General features: G+C 34.8%; 1 protein-coding gene across 1 annotated transcript in view; it reads right to left on the bottom strand.

Annotated features, from left to right (window-relative positions):
* Positions 1–719: 719 nt before the first annotated feature.
* Positions 720–16,759, bottom strand: part of LOC149572650 (uncharacterized) — a 68,423-nt gene continuing 52,383 nt past the window's right edge. The window contains exons 4-5 of the mRNA XM_089813755.1: positions 1,970–2,556; positions 720–1,855 (exon numbers count right to left, since the gene is read on the bottom strand). Coding sequence (XP_089669881.1) covers positions 1,056–1,855; positions 1,970–2,556 — 1,387 coding nt within the window. The 3' untranslated portion in view covers positions 720–1,055. The remainder of the gene's footprint in view (positions 1,856–1,969; positions 2,557–16,759) is intronic.

Genomic DNA, 16,759 nt, shown 5'->3' on the forward strand with positions numbered 1-16,759 from the left:
ATAATAGGAAGTACCAAATATAAGTTTGATAGAAGATGGTAGCATACATGGCAGTCAACATACAGATAGTGCCATAATAAATATAGCCATATTATATACCCTCGCCAGCGTATTCAAAAAAAATCAGGTACAAGTAAACACAAAACATAACATAGATGATTTAATTTTTACTTCTACTTTTTAAATGACAGCGTGCAGATAGCATTACAGTCAACTGCTGGCAGGAACCACTCTGTTGTTTGAAGAATGCAACATCTAACCACAAATATTAGCACTCTAAATCATTTTTAATTAATATCCTGATCAGATCCACTATCTCAAACAAAGATATGAGTTCCATGGAATGAGTAGATAGAAAAAAGATGATATTCGTTTATTGAATTAAAGATAAATTACCAATATCAAATTAAATGAATGACCTGAACTGTTGTCTTAAAAAACAAACAGATTATCCTTGATTATTGAAAAAAAAATTTGATTAAAGAATTACTGTCATGTCCTCTACAGCAGCCAGAATGCACATATCTTGCAATAATGTTTAAGAAACCGGAAATACACAACAAACAAAGGCAAATTCACATACCTGAGACAAGGATGATCATAAGACTTGACTAATTAACATTATTCACACATGAATGCGCCAACCAAAATGAAATATTATCAAATGCAGAAAAAGAATCTTCATATCCAAATGGAAAGACAAAGCATACCAGACATGCTTTAGCGTGCAACAAAATATATTCAAGATGTTACAGTGAATAAACTGAGAAAGAACTAAAACCGATTTACTAGCCAGAAGAGCAGAAACATGATGTTACAAAATAAAAAAGACTTGCATGACTATTGCACTGTCTGTTAATTATAGACCCAAAAATTGTAGAAAATATTGAGGAAATCTAGAACAACAAAGGAAAATTGTTTCCATGTGCCTCTATATTCTATTTTTCATTACCTCCACAAGAATTTTACACAATTTGTGCCAAACATCATTCTGGATTAGAAGATTACACCGCTGGCCTAGAGTATTGACTGGTTCAAGATCAATCAGCTATTTACTATATGTCAGATGGTGACTCTGTGGTTGTAGCTTCCCTTTTCTGTTCACGTTTCACCCTCCACCGGTATGCTGCAACAGGTCTCCCAGGATCTTCTAGAAGCTTAATACTTGAGCTTGTTGCAGTATTTTCTTCATTTCTATGGACGTTTGGATTTTTCTTCTTTGACATATACATAGACAGAGATTTTCTTGCATCATTGTCATTCTGTTCATCTTTGGATCTTAAACCTTTGAGTATCTTATTCGACTGTTGCTGAGTTCTGAATAGATCACGGTTCCTCTGGATTGCATCCCATTTCCTTAATATATTCGCAACCACTTTGTGTTTATGGTGGTGAGCAACATCAACAGCTCGCATCATATAGCAATCACGTATATCCATAGAAGCTCCTGCTATGAGGAGATTACAGACAAACCAAATAGAGTCCCTCCTAGCAGCAATATGAAGAGCTGTTTGGCCATATCGATTTTGGGCATCCAACAACTGAAAGTGAAAACTTGCACAGGCAGATCGGTACTTCTGCAAAATTTTGAGCATTGTGCTAACATAGATATCACTTTTGTCAGTGGTCATTTTATTATCCTTCAAGCAGGTGGCATTTTCACTGACAAAATTATTATCCAAGTGGCTGATTAGGTTTGTTCTTGCTACTTTCTTTGCCGTGCAGATTACATTTTCACTTAAAATAATATCTTCCAGATTGGTGCTCAGGTCTATATTTACAGCTTTAAGTAAAACCTTTGCAACATCTTGTCGATCAGCAACTGCAGCTGCCATTAGGGGTGTCCACCCATCACCTACAGTGGCAAATCAAATTTAAAAAATGCATTCATCTAAACAGAGATTTCAAAAAGTGGACAAATATAATCCCAATATATACATGAAAAAAAATTAAGGAAAGAGGACTATACCATAAGCTTTTGCAATCTGCCAATTGATATTAGTTTTACAACAGTGTCTCACCAAAATATCTACAGCATTGGAATGACCTCTTAAAGCTGCAATGTACAGAGGATTCTCCCCAGCCCTGTTACAGGCCAAAACATCCGCCCCACCTTGTAAAAGCAATTCGCAGGCATCTGCATGGCCACATTCAGCAGCCACAAACAAAGCAGTCGCTCCTCCTGAATCTTTCATTCCTTTGGCCTCAGCACCAATTGCTAATAGGCCTTGTACAGTTACAGAATCTCCAGATAGTGCAGCAACATGCAAGGGGGTTCTCTTTCTCATGTCAGAACAGTTCACAGCAGCATGAGCTGCAAACACCAAATCCTCCCTGAAAAACGTAGACTTCCTGTTCTCATCCTGACAGTAACCTCTTTTCGAACCAAGATCCTCTTCAATATTTTCAGATGACTTAGACGTTCCAGCAGACGTATCCATAATGCTGTTCTTTGTTTTGGAATGCTCCATGCAACTGCTTATACACAAAAGAGCATCCATAACAGACTGCTTCTGACAAAAATCCCAGACTTGAATTTCTCTCCCAATTTCTACCCTGAAAAACAAAATGATTTCAAAAAATGCACATCGTACATGCATAATATATGGCATAGTAACTTACCAAAAAGCAACAACATTTGCAGCATTGTTTCTCTAGTTGCCCATTATATGGCATAGTAACTTCAAAAATCTCACATTATTTGCCATATTATTTCTCTCGATTGCCCAAAGTTTGTTAACGAGATTCTGATTCTTTTAAATATCCTTAGCGTTTTGGGGGGCATTCAATTTATTTTTCTTTTTGTTTTAAAATAGACCAAATAAAATAATAAAGTTGTACCTCTAAGCTATACCTAAAGAGGTCTTAAAAAAAACTTAAGAACACAAGCCCAAATTTGTTTGCATCGGACAATGATTTAGAATACCCATCATATTGTATTATTGTGTATCAATCAAAGTAACAAGAATCGGAATCGGATCGAAATCGGCAAGGCCGAATCAAATCGTGAATCGGCCATGAATCGGAATCGAATCGGCCATGAATCGGAAAATTTAAAAAACCCTTGAAATTTAGTGAGTAACTTATTTCATAAACCCTTTATCGCTGATTCGATTCGCCGATTCACAAAAAATCGTTTGGCTTGAATCGAATCGCCGAATCGCGTGAATCGCATGAATCACCATGATTCTTGGAACTATGGTATCAATGTTACTTCATTGCAATGTACAGTATATTTTATATTGTTAACTTGATACGTGATATGCATATTATACTACAGATTCTTGCCATTGATCATTGGATCAATTGATTGTGGAATTATTTAATTTCGTATGAAATCAGCTTCTCATACTCCTTGTTTAAAGCCATAAAATTAGGTTGCTTTTGGCTGGTACCACATGCTACTAGTGAAAGATGGGTAATCCTATGATTTCACCAAATACTTCTACACTTCATTCCGCAGCAAATGCTCCCTAACTCATGTGTTAAGCAATTGCAATGATCTCCTTGGGATGAGAAATACAAGCTACCCTAACAGAAAAATTATTCTCTACCTATGCCCTTGTAGAGTCTCTTTCTCAACTCTAGTTGTGATGCCCAGAAGTTGTGATGCCCAGAAGTCAGCTCCCATATTGATCTTGATACAACATTCTGATATTTAGAAGGAACAAGAACATTTATTTTTAAATTATTGTCCTAAGGGTTACAAATTAGACAAGTTAGTTCTTACAATATGACATAGAAGGATTCATTAATGATTAACCCATAGCACTCTCTTTTACATTTTGGGGTCAAAATCACCAATGCAGTAGTAACACATTGAACCCACGTTAGTTGGTTTGTATCTTATCACAAATACATAAACAGATATAAACTCGTGAAATAATCTGAACGATTGTTCATTCAACTTTTCGGATGCAAACTTGCACTTTGAAAAATTAGGATGATCTATACAAATAATAGATACCATCATTTTGTCACAAAATCAAAAAAGCTATAGCCCTCAAGGATTCCCAATCTTGACAAATGATTTCTCTAGAGAAACTAAATAACATCTAAATGAAACAAAGCACAAATATATATATATATATATATGATTCCACTGTAATGAATCAATTCAATATGTTATGGACTATACTAGAAAACCTCTACATGAAATGGTCCTTTATATTAACCATCTTTATACTTGATTTTACACTAAAAATATCACTGATCTTAAACAACCTATCTTAAACCATAGTACTGTTTGAAACGAAATCCACATATAGATGTTCTGCTTAACAACATAGCCAATAGATAGTGTTGTTTTTGGTTTAAAGTTTTTTGTATTAAACTGCACTAAAGATTTTTGAATCAACCTTTCGATTCACACTCCATGATCCATCATCGGGACAAAAAGAGCTAAAGGAATTCAAATAGATGTGAATATGAAGACTGAGACCATCTAAAAGAGATAGGAGTAGTCAGCTATTTTAAATAATCTGGGTTCATAACTATCACATTTATTTAGATTCATTTAACTCTCTTCGTCCTGATGGTGGATCATGCGAGTGTGATACAAAACATTGATCCAAAATCTTCAACACAATTTAATCCAAAAGCAGCAATATCTCTTGATATTGTGGATTGTGGAAATCTCTAATCACTAACATAGTCAATCTAAAAAAATCAATCATATCATATCATAGCACGGGCGATAGCAATCAAAATATGTCACCATCCATTAATCATGCAAATCTCCAATATGGCTCCACGGCAGTCTTGTTACAAAAATAATTCAATGATACCAAGTATCATGATCAAATTATATTATGCAATCCTTCTTGAAAGAATGCAATATAGATCAAAGCGGCAACATAATAATCATCTAAATTTCGACATACACAAAACCATCATCGTAAACTTGCTTTAAGCATGATCAGTTCTCATATCAGTTAACACTATATCCATTAAATAATTATATAAAGATATACAGTCAATAGTTAGTAATAACAATATTCTTACCCTTCTGATTTGATTTACTTTATGGTGGAACCCAATTTTCTTTTACAGACCTGTTCGCTTGCCATTATATTAAATACAACCTTCATGGTCAGCACTAAGTGATTCCATCTAGCAGCAATTCGTTTGTAATTCAACCATTATGCTCAGATTCCAGAGGTCACAAAGAGCAGAAACAGCACAAACAGTGTATCTTTCAATATTCAACACTGTACAATTGACAAGCAACCAGGCACAAGAATATAGATGCAAAGTTAAATGAGCAATCCACACAAATCAGTAACTAATAATCTAATAATCTAAGTTGCACGGGTGCCTCCCCCCACCCTCCAGACCCAGGAAAGTTCGAACCAGTTCGAAGTTTGGGTCCTGTTCAAACTTGGCTCGACTAGGATGTGATTTTTGCATTCCTGGTTCGAACTAGGTTCGAACCCGGGTGAACCACCTTGAAATTTTCGACCGCAGCTAAGCTGAATCATTTTTATGAGATTCCATTATTATTGTGATGAAGGTTTACTTATGAGGTTTGTATATCAAGACTCTCAGTTATTGCTTAACACCCTTAGGTTTCTTCACATTCTGCTATCTGTTTTATACTTTATAGTACACAGCTTGCTTCAATATTATATGTAATGCAGCAAGTGTAAAATTGATTTTTATAATAGCTTATGGAACAAGGATCGCTGTGGTAGAAAAATTTATATGTAACTATTCCTAATGCTGCTTTGAATCTTAAGAATTGTTTTTTCTGTTGTTGTATTTAATTTACACGATATCTCATTCTTTTGATGATGCTATTAGTCCGATTCACAGGACTGTTTGGATTTTCTTGTCACTCAGTTGTGTAAATGCTATTGCTGTAAAGATATAATTTTACATATATCATTTCCAATAACTGTATGATTTATGGTACCGGATGCAGCAGGATAGGGATCAGTGAAGACAAAGAAGAAGGAGAGGCAAAGGGAACTAGATGGCAAAATAAAGCATGGATATTTTTAAAACTTTATAAAAACAATGACTTCTAGGGTCTATTTAGGTTCTTAGGTCATAAAAATGTGTATATATATATATTTATTTATTTTTTTTAAATTTACATGTTTTTGTACGAACGAACCTAAATCCCTTTCCAAAAGTTTGTCGAACTTGCAAATCGGTTCTCAAACTTGGAACCGAACCCGAACCAGCAACTTAACTAATAAAGGTATGAATATTTCTTCATTCGAGCATTTACTCCAGCTGAAGCGTGATTACCTATGGAGTTTGTGCATGGTTTAGACCCATTCTGATTGCAACCCCATTCACAAAACCTTCATCAAGTGCTGTGCCTTATGAACCATTCATTAAAATGCCCCTTAAGCTCATCAATTGATAAGTAGGAGATATTTTCCACAGCAAGTCAAATTATGATATTGCTATCAGGATGCAACTGTGCAGTTACCAATAATTCACAGAGTTAACATATAAAAAAGTTTCCTAATTTCTAGCAGCTACAAATTACCTGCCAGCCCCTGTTTATCACAGCTTAGCACTCACAGATTCTATACAACTCTGTCATGCCCAGCAATGGCTGTTAATGATACAATCAATCTTTTTCTGACAATAAAGATATTTAACAAACATGATCTCAACAAGAACCTCACAAGGAGAAAAGATATAAATTTCTCAATCTTTTTTCCAAACAAAATTGACTTCGATAAACTTAAACCTGATCAAATTGATGATATTTTAGCATTATCAATGATATGATCAGAAACGGTACCATCTCCCACTATTGCATAAGTTAATGACAGTAAACAAATTTATTCGTGATCAAAATCCGGAATATTAATACACAAAATGTTGTGATACTTTTCCTTATGAATATTTATAGCAAAGATCATGTTTAAGTGATTTATGCTAACTCCATTACAGTTGTGATATTGCTATCAGGATTTAACTGTGTAGTTTTTGAGTCAAACTCATCGACCCATGTTTCATGAGTAGTGATTTACATATGAAACCATCTCTCATGAGAATAAATGGAAACTTAGCACTCATTGGATCTAGGTGATGCTCACAAAGATGAAGCATCAGGACTTCCCAGGAGGTCACCCATCCCAGCACTACTCTGTAATAATGTATATAATATATTATATAAGTCTATGCATATGCATATGCATATTACTATATACATAATATCTCATCATTACTATATTGATTTCTCTAATATTTGCTTTTTATATATACATCTCATATATATTAAATATATATATACATGTTTTCACTAGTTTTGACTCAGCATTTTTCCAATTGAAGCTACAAAACATCAACACTCCCTCTTAGCTAGGGAGGATAAACACATGGTTAGAAATTACCTCAATGTAATATCAAATTCACATGATTAAGGATATCTTTGATCGGCAGATACCCACCAGTTAGATATCATCTCATTGTATCAAGAGTAATAGCCTCTAAATATCAAGTCCCATGATATTCATCAAGTACTCTAAGTAATAGCCTCCTAGACATGAAGTCGCATGATATTCACTAAGTACTCTATGTGATGACCTCCTAAACATCAAGTTGCATGACATTCACTAAATACTCAAAATGTCCATAAGGTAGGTGCATAAGTATCCTCAATTATACTTACCATATAAACATTATATTCATAGTCTATTTAAAGGAAACTAATCCACCATGCAAGATATACTCTATCATGGTCTACTTAGACATCAGAAATTAGCCATCATAATAGAAGATTAAGTTAATGTAAGATTGTCAACTTTCAATAACTTCTACAAATACAAGTGAAAATCATTTGGAAGTCGTCACTTCCTCATGATGTACATAGGAGGCAAGCCCATTAAAATCGTGCAGTCACACACATGGATTTTCAAAGTCCCTTTGAATATCAATCTTCTGAGCTCCTCATCCAATGTTGCCTCTGATGAAAGGAAAAGATCAAAGCAAATAGTTCTTATAGTCCGTATAGAAATATAATTGAGAGACTATAGTGAGTACATAAATGTAATACTCAAAAGATAATAAATACATATTTGCACATCAACATCCTTGATTGTCCTCTTCATCGCTAATGTGTTCATCTTATGACTTTGTATGTAATATCCCTTGCTAGAAACATGATTGTGTTGCTCAATAATTCTTGATCAGAAACTTGAATCGCACTTCCTCCATACTCGATAATGTCCCCAATATATAAAGGTTTCTCGTGGTATACGTGAATGTTGTCTCATAATGCAGAAATAATAATCAAATCTATAGTATTTTATCCCTGTAGTCTTCTGATTAGTTCTTCGTTAATGTAATGCACCACTATTTTGTATCCACTGTCTAACATAAGGATTTTCAATCATGTGTCTTATCACAGTAGCATAATCTTGTCCATTATACAATTGTTGATAAGTTCATTATTCCCTATACCAAAGATTGATTATTAATTGTTAGGGGTTTCTTCTAATCACCGAGCAGAACCACCATATGGTTAGTTTCCTATCAACATTTGAAGGCATCTTAGTTTCTTTGCATACCATATCTTTATTAGTCTTCGACTGCCATGATTCATTTCCTTTCTCTCACTATTCCAAGTCAAGTCACAAGATAAGTCCCCTTTTCTTATGATGGTTGCTATAGAGTTCTTGTTCAAATATATCTTATGGTAACCACATATCAATGTAAATCTATGTTTGCTAAGCCGACACTACTCGTAAAGAGAAAAATCTTCTACAAATATGAGAAAGAACAAAGATGCCTTTTTTTATTCCTATCCCAAGTCCCCAAAACATTTCCGATATAGGGAAAAGTGTTTTTATAGTGGGGAGGCATCCCTAGTTAACACTATTAAAGACTAGTTTAGTTTTTTGGGCCACGTTGGCATTTATTAGATGAATGTGATGATTTATGAATCTCGTGTATTTATACTGAGGCCAATACTACAACGAATATTTTTGGCATTGTGAGCCACATACAAGGAAGAAGTAGATGGTGGTTTATACTTATAGGATGTATGGCATTTGCTTGAGGAATGGGAATGAGAAATATTACAACAAATTAACCAGTATTAATGCAGAGTGAATGTTATCAAGAAGAAAGGATGAGCTAAAAGTATGCGGCAAGTAGCAGTGTCAAATAGGCGGTAGATAGTGAGGTGTGTTTTAAATGGAGCACAACTGATTTTATTATCTCAAAAAGGCAACTTTTATTCTACGGGCAAGAGAGTGACAAACCAATGAAATATTGAAGAATGTATTTTGCATTTTTCTTGAGGAATGGGAATGATAAATATTACAACGAATTAACCAGTATTAATGCAGAGTAGATATTATCAAGAAGAAAGGACAAGCTAAAAGTATGTGGCAAGTAGCAGTGTCAAATAGGAGGTAGTAGCAAGGTGTGTTTTAAATGGAGCACAACTGAATTTATTATCCCAAAAAAGGGAAATTTTATTCTAAGGGCAAGAGAGTGACAAACCAATGAAATATTGAAGAATGTATTTTGCAGCATTGTCCCATGATTTTGCAAGAAATTCAATGGTTACAAAGAGACACGTTTCTTAATATAGATTTCAAATACCAAACCAATGTGGGTATTGCTTCAAAAGAGTTCACAAACTAAAGCTGAGAGGAAACCAATCATGAAGCTGTGGTGAATCATGGAGCAGCGGCGAAGAGACATAGAAATGCCTGTAAGTGTAGGTTTTTGAGCACAAAGTGGAAACTAGCCACAAATCAACAATAGCTTCACAATTCCTTTATAATCATTTATAATATAGAGAAACATCATTAACAATGGTAGGCTTGAAAGTTGGCAAAGATATGCTAGTTGAAGCATGCGGACTCTAGGGTGTTGTAAAAAAAAATTACCAATGAGACAGTGGAGATACCTCTAGCTAAAATGGAGGATTAAAGTGTTCAATTTGCATTGTTTAATATCTATGCAATGTTAACAAATAAGCCTATCTATTAGTGAAACACATGGACTCGCACCCCCTCCCAAACCTCAAAGTATTCATCCCCGAGACGTCCCCGCATAGGGTACTTGAGCACCCAAATACCCTCAACTCTGTCATTCCGAAACCATGCCGCCGCTGGGATGAGAATTTGAATTTTCATTTTTAAATGTTACTATTGGGTATATAATATGCTACTAATGTTGAACGTTTAATTGTTCTAGTTCATCCAGCAATTTTGTTATATTTAAGTATTTTAATTTGGTATGTTCTACCAAAACAGCATTTCATAACTAGCATTTCAAGTTCTATATATATACTATACAACACCCCTCCCTAACCTACCCCGTCGTTCCCCTGTCATCCCGGAAATGAGGCCCATTGTCCCCCCGTCCCAAAAATGAGGCCTAGTGTCCAGCCATACCGACATACCCCAATACAGGTGTTACACTGCTATCTATAGTTATTTTTATTAAATGTGTATGAGATAGTAATAATATAATGAGATGTGGATGTATAGGACCAATTTGGGATAGTGCAAAGAAGTAAGCTGACACCAATGAAATATTTTACCCTTATTAATTCAAAGGATCTAAACCCCAAATCTGGTCCTACAGAAAAATCCAATATAGTGTGAAGATTATTGTATCAAGAATACACGCGACACCTTCAAATTGCAATATGTAGGCATACAAAAGCATGCGCATTGGCTATGTCATCAATATCCAAGTCTTCAAGTTTGCATTCCTCTAAAGGCAATCACATTAGAGTGCAATTGTCAAAGACGATCAACCCATTTACCTCATCCTCTAAAAGTACAACTGCTCTGTCAAGTATAATTTAGTCTTGTTTTAATGAAGAGAACTACTTATACCCAAAACTATAGAAGAGGGAAAGCACCATGTGCTGTAATTTGAGCTTAGATCTCCTCATTAGTTGACCCTACTTAATTCCTCTTAAATGAATGAATAAAACCACAATTACTCTAACTGCTCTCACAAGATTAACAAATTCCCACTTGTGAAAGTACTCATATTGCAACTTTAATACTTCACCCAAACATTCTACCACCTCCCTATTGGATCTTTCTTTGCGCAAACATATCATAATAGGCACCCAAAGCAAGTAATATTATTGCTTGCAAAAAATTAATTCCATTCACCAAATCCCAGAACTCCATTACCTATCTATCCTCATATGAAGGCATCTCTTCTCAATGACTACATGTCATGCAACTTAGCATTAAAAGCATAAGTACCCAAAAAATAGTCGTGTTAAAATTGTTCCATCCTCTACATGTTTTCCCCTTTACCAAAATATGTAGACAAGATTCAAAGAAGATTTCTGTTTTTATTATTCTCTCTCGTAGAATCAAGTTTTTCTTGAATATCTTCCAAGTATAGCTTGATTGAGTCTACAATTCTTCTTAAAAATAGTCTAGGTAAGGTTAACCACAAACTTAACATCAGCTTAAAAACAAACATGAAGTACCATACTTCTTAACTCAACTAAAATATCTGATGTAAAATACCTCCAAACTACCAATGTCTTACTAACTACTATGTAACACAAATGCCCCTCGGAATACATAAAAGGAGTACAAAGCATACATTGTATCAATAAATTTGAAAACTACACTGACTATAAAAATAGTGGAGCAAGTAAATATTTCAGATGTGTCATGACTGCATATAGATAATAACACCAAATAAAAATAATAATATTGTATTTTCCCAAAATAATTATTATATTGTTTGCCTTCACTTTATAAATCCTCTTCCCATCACCTACTCTATTACTAGCTTAAAATAGATTCTCATCCACAAGCATCACACCCAACAATATAATACTAGCAACATTATTGAATGCTAATAAAAGCAAACATGATAATTTATTTATAAACTATACTTGCCTAATAATATGAATGTAAACCTAATCCCAACATTTCTCCCTTATTACATCAATTTAAACAATGGATTGAACTGCATGAATTGGACAAAATAGCCAATAATAACATCTAATGAAACAGCTCCACCAAATGTTCCCATTCACCTAGAACAGACCAAACTAATTGTTAGGAATTGAGGCCTTTGTTGGCACTCTCCAAGTATCTGAGATGTCATATTAATGACTAGTTTTGTCATTTATGTCATGTGCTTGTATGCTCATGACAGACACAAATTTTGTATATCGGGGATTGATTATCAATTCAGTGATGTTAGTTGGTGATAGTGTTATGTGTGCGAGCTTACATGTGTACAGAAGAATGAGTATAGATATTATACTTATGTTCACTATGCTTTATGTTATGTTATGGATGAGTTACAATTTGTTTGGTGAAGACTGGTAGCACACCAGTGAATGGGAAATAATGACAGAGACGGTAGCATTTTTGCAATATCTTATTTGCAAGCAGGAGTTAATGTCAACGAACGTGGGCTATGATAGAGAACTTGTTCGTGCACACTAGCCCCACCACTTTCAACAATTAAACCATCCACAAATACTACCAAGAGCTAACAAGCCCCTTGATCCAAGAAGGGCCACGAATGTGCGGAACTTCTCAAACACTACCATGCACTAGGAAATAATAGTTACATACTCATCAATCAATTCATGTTATACTCTAAAGCAAACATAACCAGTTATGCACTTAACCTATACACACATAACATACCTCTAACAGCATGCAATACCTTGTGCCATCTTAGAAAATAATTTTCATGTGGTTGAGTTCTTCTCCAAATGACCCACAATCATTGCCATAGCACCACTATGTAAAAAACTGTATGGTAGACTACGACACCTAAAAGTCCCTGCATATCACCACATTGCATTATGTGGACAAACTCTTCCTTAAAGAACTCTTTATAGGTGAATATCTCCCAAGTCCCAACATATAATGCTCAGCATTTTGCAACCATAATTGGACTAGTCGCCAATTGGCCAAGTTCCAATTTTTTGCCAAGTTCTTCAGTTGGGTGAGTTTTTCATAGGAGGAATCGCCAAAAAGTCTTACCTTGCCCTCATTTTTTGTTTAGCGTTAAAACTCATAAAACAGCACAATTCATTTTATTATCTACGAGAAATAGTTGTCCCATTGATACCACTAGGATTTGCACATACAATCTATTTTGGGAATGCACATGCCTCTATAATCATATTTCTAAAACTATGTTTGCATTGATAGCATTCATTTTAATCATATTCAAAACCTTTGCACGAATACTCTAAGTCTCTCCAATGACAGAATTATACCTAACTATTGTGGTTCCACAACACTTGCCCCGTTTTTGATGTCGAAAATGGGGATCCCCTTTTTTTCTAGCTCGCAGAAGCTCGTTCGGAAGAATATGGTATCTTTCAAGGTGCTTTAAGGGTGGAAATTTTGTAGTTTGGGTTTAGGAGTCTATTCAGTTAGCGTCATTTTTAAACCCTAACACTAGTATTTTGATGTTTATTTTTTGTGTAGGTCATCATGGCATCCTCATCATCCATAGCACAAAAAAATTACCATGGTATTGCATGTGTATTTTCAAAATAAGCACCTTGGGATTTCAGATAGAAAAAGAAAGAGTTCAAGTCTACGACAATGGTGGGCTATTGAGCCTAAATCATCAAAAAGATCAAAATAAGTACACTAGAGTACTCCTAGACCTCGTCTGAGAAAAATCCAAAAATTGTTTTCAAAATTGAAAACTTTGATTTTTTTGTGAATTAAGCACCTTGCCCAAGTGCGCAATTTGATAATTAGGTCAAAGAATTGTCTCCTGAAGGTCCAAGGTGCAAAGGTGTGCATTTGCGAATGTGCGGAGATGCACAATTCTAAAAGTCTTGAAGATGCCCAAAGATGCTAAGGTGCGCAAGTACATAATTTTACAAAGTTTTGAAGAGCAAAACGCATAGGTGTGCAAGGTGCGCAAATGAGCCTAAATTATCAAAAAGATCAAAATAAATACACAAGATTGATCTAAAACCCCATTTGAGCAAAACCTAGAAACTATTTTTAAAATTGAGAACTTTGATTTTTTGGTGAATTGAACACCTTGCACACTTCCCTAAAGGTGCACAAGTGGGCAATTTGAAGATTTGGTGAATGAGTTGTCTCTAAAGGTGCGCATGTGCACATATCTAAAACATCCAGAGGCCCCGAGGCCCCCAACATTACCATGACTTCCTCATCTTCTGCAACAACTAAGATCACACTCAAACCCATGACTTTCAAGTTCCAAAGAATGCCCAAGAAGTCACACTTCATGATTTCCACAAGGAAGTGAGGGTAATGTATGAAGCTTTAGACTTACTAGCTCCTCAATAAATCACCTCTGTCATCCAAAAGTTCAAAGCGAAACATCCACACATCCTTTTGGTACAAAGGGGAAAAAAACCCAAATGTTGGGAATCAAGTTTTAACACTTGAATTTTAGGATTTTTGGATCCTATCACCAAGGTGCGCAGGTGCAAAGGTGCGTTTTTCCAAGGTGCGCCAACAGGTTTGAAGAAGTAGTGCACCGACAGTTAACTGCCAGTTGCTATTTTAGAGAATTTCATGAATCGGAAACGCATTTTGACGGCAGTTCAACTCCCAAAGACCCCTAGAGAAGGTCGAGCTTCCATTTTTAGAGCTTTCAGTTACTCCTAGATCATGTCATGACTTCTATCTTCTTATCTCCTCCTTCTTGTATTGTTTTAAGTCGTGTAAGGTTCATGCACCCATTAATTGATATAAACATGGGTGGAGACCTAACACCATTTAGAGAGTCAGTTTGTATATAATTAGCTTTATTTTATTAGTTTTTTAGCATGAGTTTGCACTAGAAGAGCTCTCACTCCTAACACAAAAGGAGGAGAGGATTTCTTTTAAATACATGGATGTAACATGTACTCCAAATCGCTATTTTGATGCAATAATATATATTATTGGTGCTCTCATTTTGAGTGTAGTTATTCTTGCCAGAGTACGTTATTTTTGTGAATGTATGTTCATGAATAATAATTTAGCCAATGGTTTTATTGTGTTGTTATGATTCAGCAATCTTTTAGTTCCGGTGTTTTCCTTATGTTAACGAATTCCGTTGTTGTAACAAATTGGAGAAAGGATCATCTTTGCTCTTGCATAGCATTTTGTCTCGTGTGAGCGCACTTTCCATGGCCTCATGATTTGATGAAACGTGAAACATATTTCAGTTATTATTTAAGTTCCCATCGACGATTGCATTAGTGGAGTTGAGGAAGCGTTGCTCTTAATTTCATTGGTTCCTACCAAATCCTTTTGATAATTTAATTCGTAGACGTGTTGTTACTTTGGCTTATGTCCGTTAGGAATTTCCCTTTAAATTATTTGCTTAAAATCTCTTGTTACTCTATCTTTGTTATTTTCTTTTCAAACATTTGGTCAAAATAGGAATTCATATAGTTGCATTGATAAATTGCATTATAAAACAGAAAATAAAAAAGCATATCTCTTTGTGGTTACATTTCAGTAATAGGTGTGCAGATTGGTTGGAGCCAGCAAAGGCCTCCTTGTGAACATAAACATTTATCTTCGATTGAGTTACCCAGGAGGTTGAAAAACAACCATCTGGAACCTCCGAGTTGGTCATTGATCAGCTTTTCAAGAGAGATCATTCGTTCAACATCGTGTAAAATGACCACTCAACACTAACCTGGTATTGTCATCACTGTAGTCTACTCCTATCCACTATTCTATCCTAAACATAACATTTGAAAATTCACTCATCATTTAAGATGTACTTTATCTTCTAAATGACCTTGTAAAGTCTTTTCTTTACACACATGGACTTCCAATTTGTAATGCCTTACTTAAATCACCCACTCTATTTTGGGATAAATGTCTAACTACTACTTTCAATTATAAGTCAGGTGAAAATGCTGTGAGTTTAAAATGAAGCTGCAGACCATCTACAAAATGAAAGGCTTTCTGATCCAACGGAAATAGTTTCTATTAAGAATACACCTAACTCAAGCAATGAATCAAATCTTAATTTTTAGTTTTTTTTTAAATTAAAACTGAAGCCAACTATTTTTTTTGCATCATTCCAACTTTTCATTTGACAAGGGCTGTTGTCTTTACAGAGACATAATTTAAGAGAATGTGGTGTTGTACCCACTTTGCATTGATATATATATATATATATATATATATATATATATATATATATAAACTCCCTTTTTTCTATTGTGTTCTCATTGATTAAATCGTTGGATGCATCCTCTCATTAAATATTGCAAAAAAAAAAAATGCATTTCTGATTAGAATTAAACTGCTTTTATAGTTCTCGAGCTTTTTTTTTCAATAACTGGCCAAGATTTTCCCAAATATTTTTTCAGGCCTTGGGGAGTTTTTGTCAAGTCTGTGTTTTCCAACTATGTGTGTAACAATTATAAAATTATAGGCCATTATGAGGATGATTGTTATCAGTTTAGAAGAAATTATGTTCCTCGTAAAAATACTAGTGCTATTGTTGGCAAGTGAGTGTTGAATGAGAGTTTAGGTGTTGTCATTGATGGCAATATATCTCATTGGCATGATCGCTTGGATTGACAATCAATTTTGTTAAGGATTGAACTTGAAAAAAGTCTGTCCAGAATAGGAATTCAGCATACAATTGAACAGTTTTGGTCAGTGACAATGACAGAGCTATCAAATATGGCAAAAACTTTGGGAATATGGTATATAGTCTATATATAATTCTGGTATAGTGATGATTAGCACGAGTTTTGGTTGTGTGAAATATAACTGGTGCAGTACAACAGTGTTACAGGGCAGTTTATGTGATCAGGTAT

The sequence above is a fragment of the Cupressus sempervirens genome, chromosome 2 (assembly GCF_028749045.1).
Source record: "Cupressus sempervirens isolate cs-2001-9-10 chromosome 2, ASM2874904v1, whole genome shotgun sequence".
Lineage (NCBI taxonomy): Eukaryota > Viridiplantae > Streptophyta > Pinopsida > Cupressales > Cupressaceae > Cupressus > Cupressus sempervirens.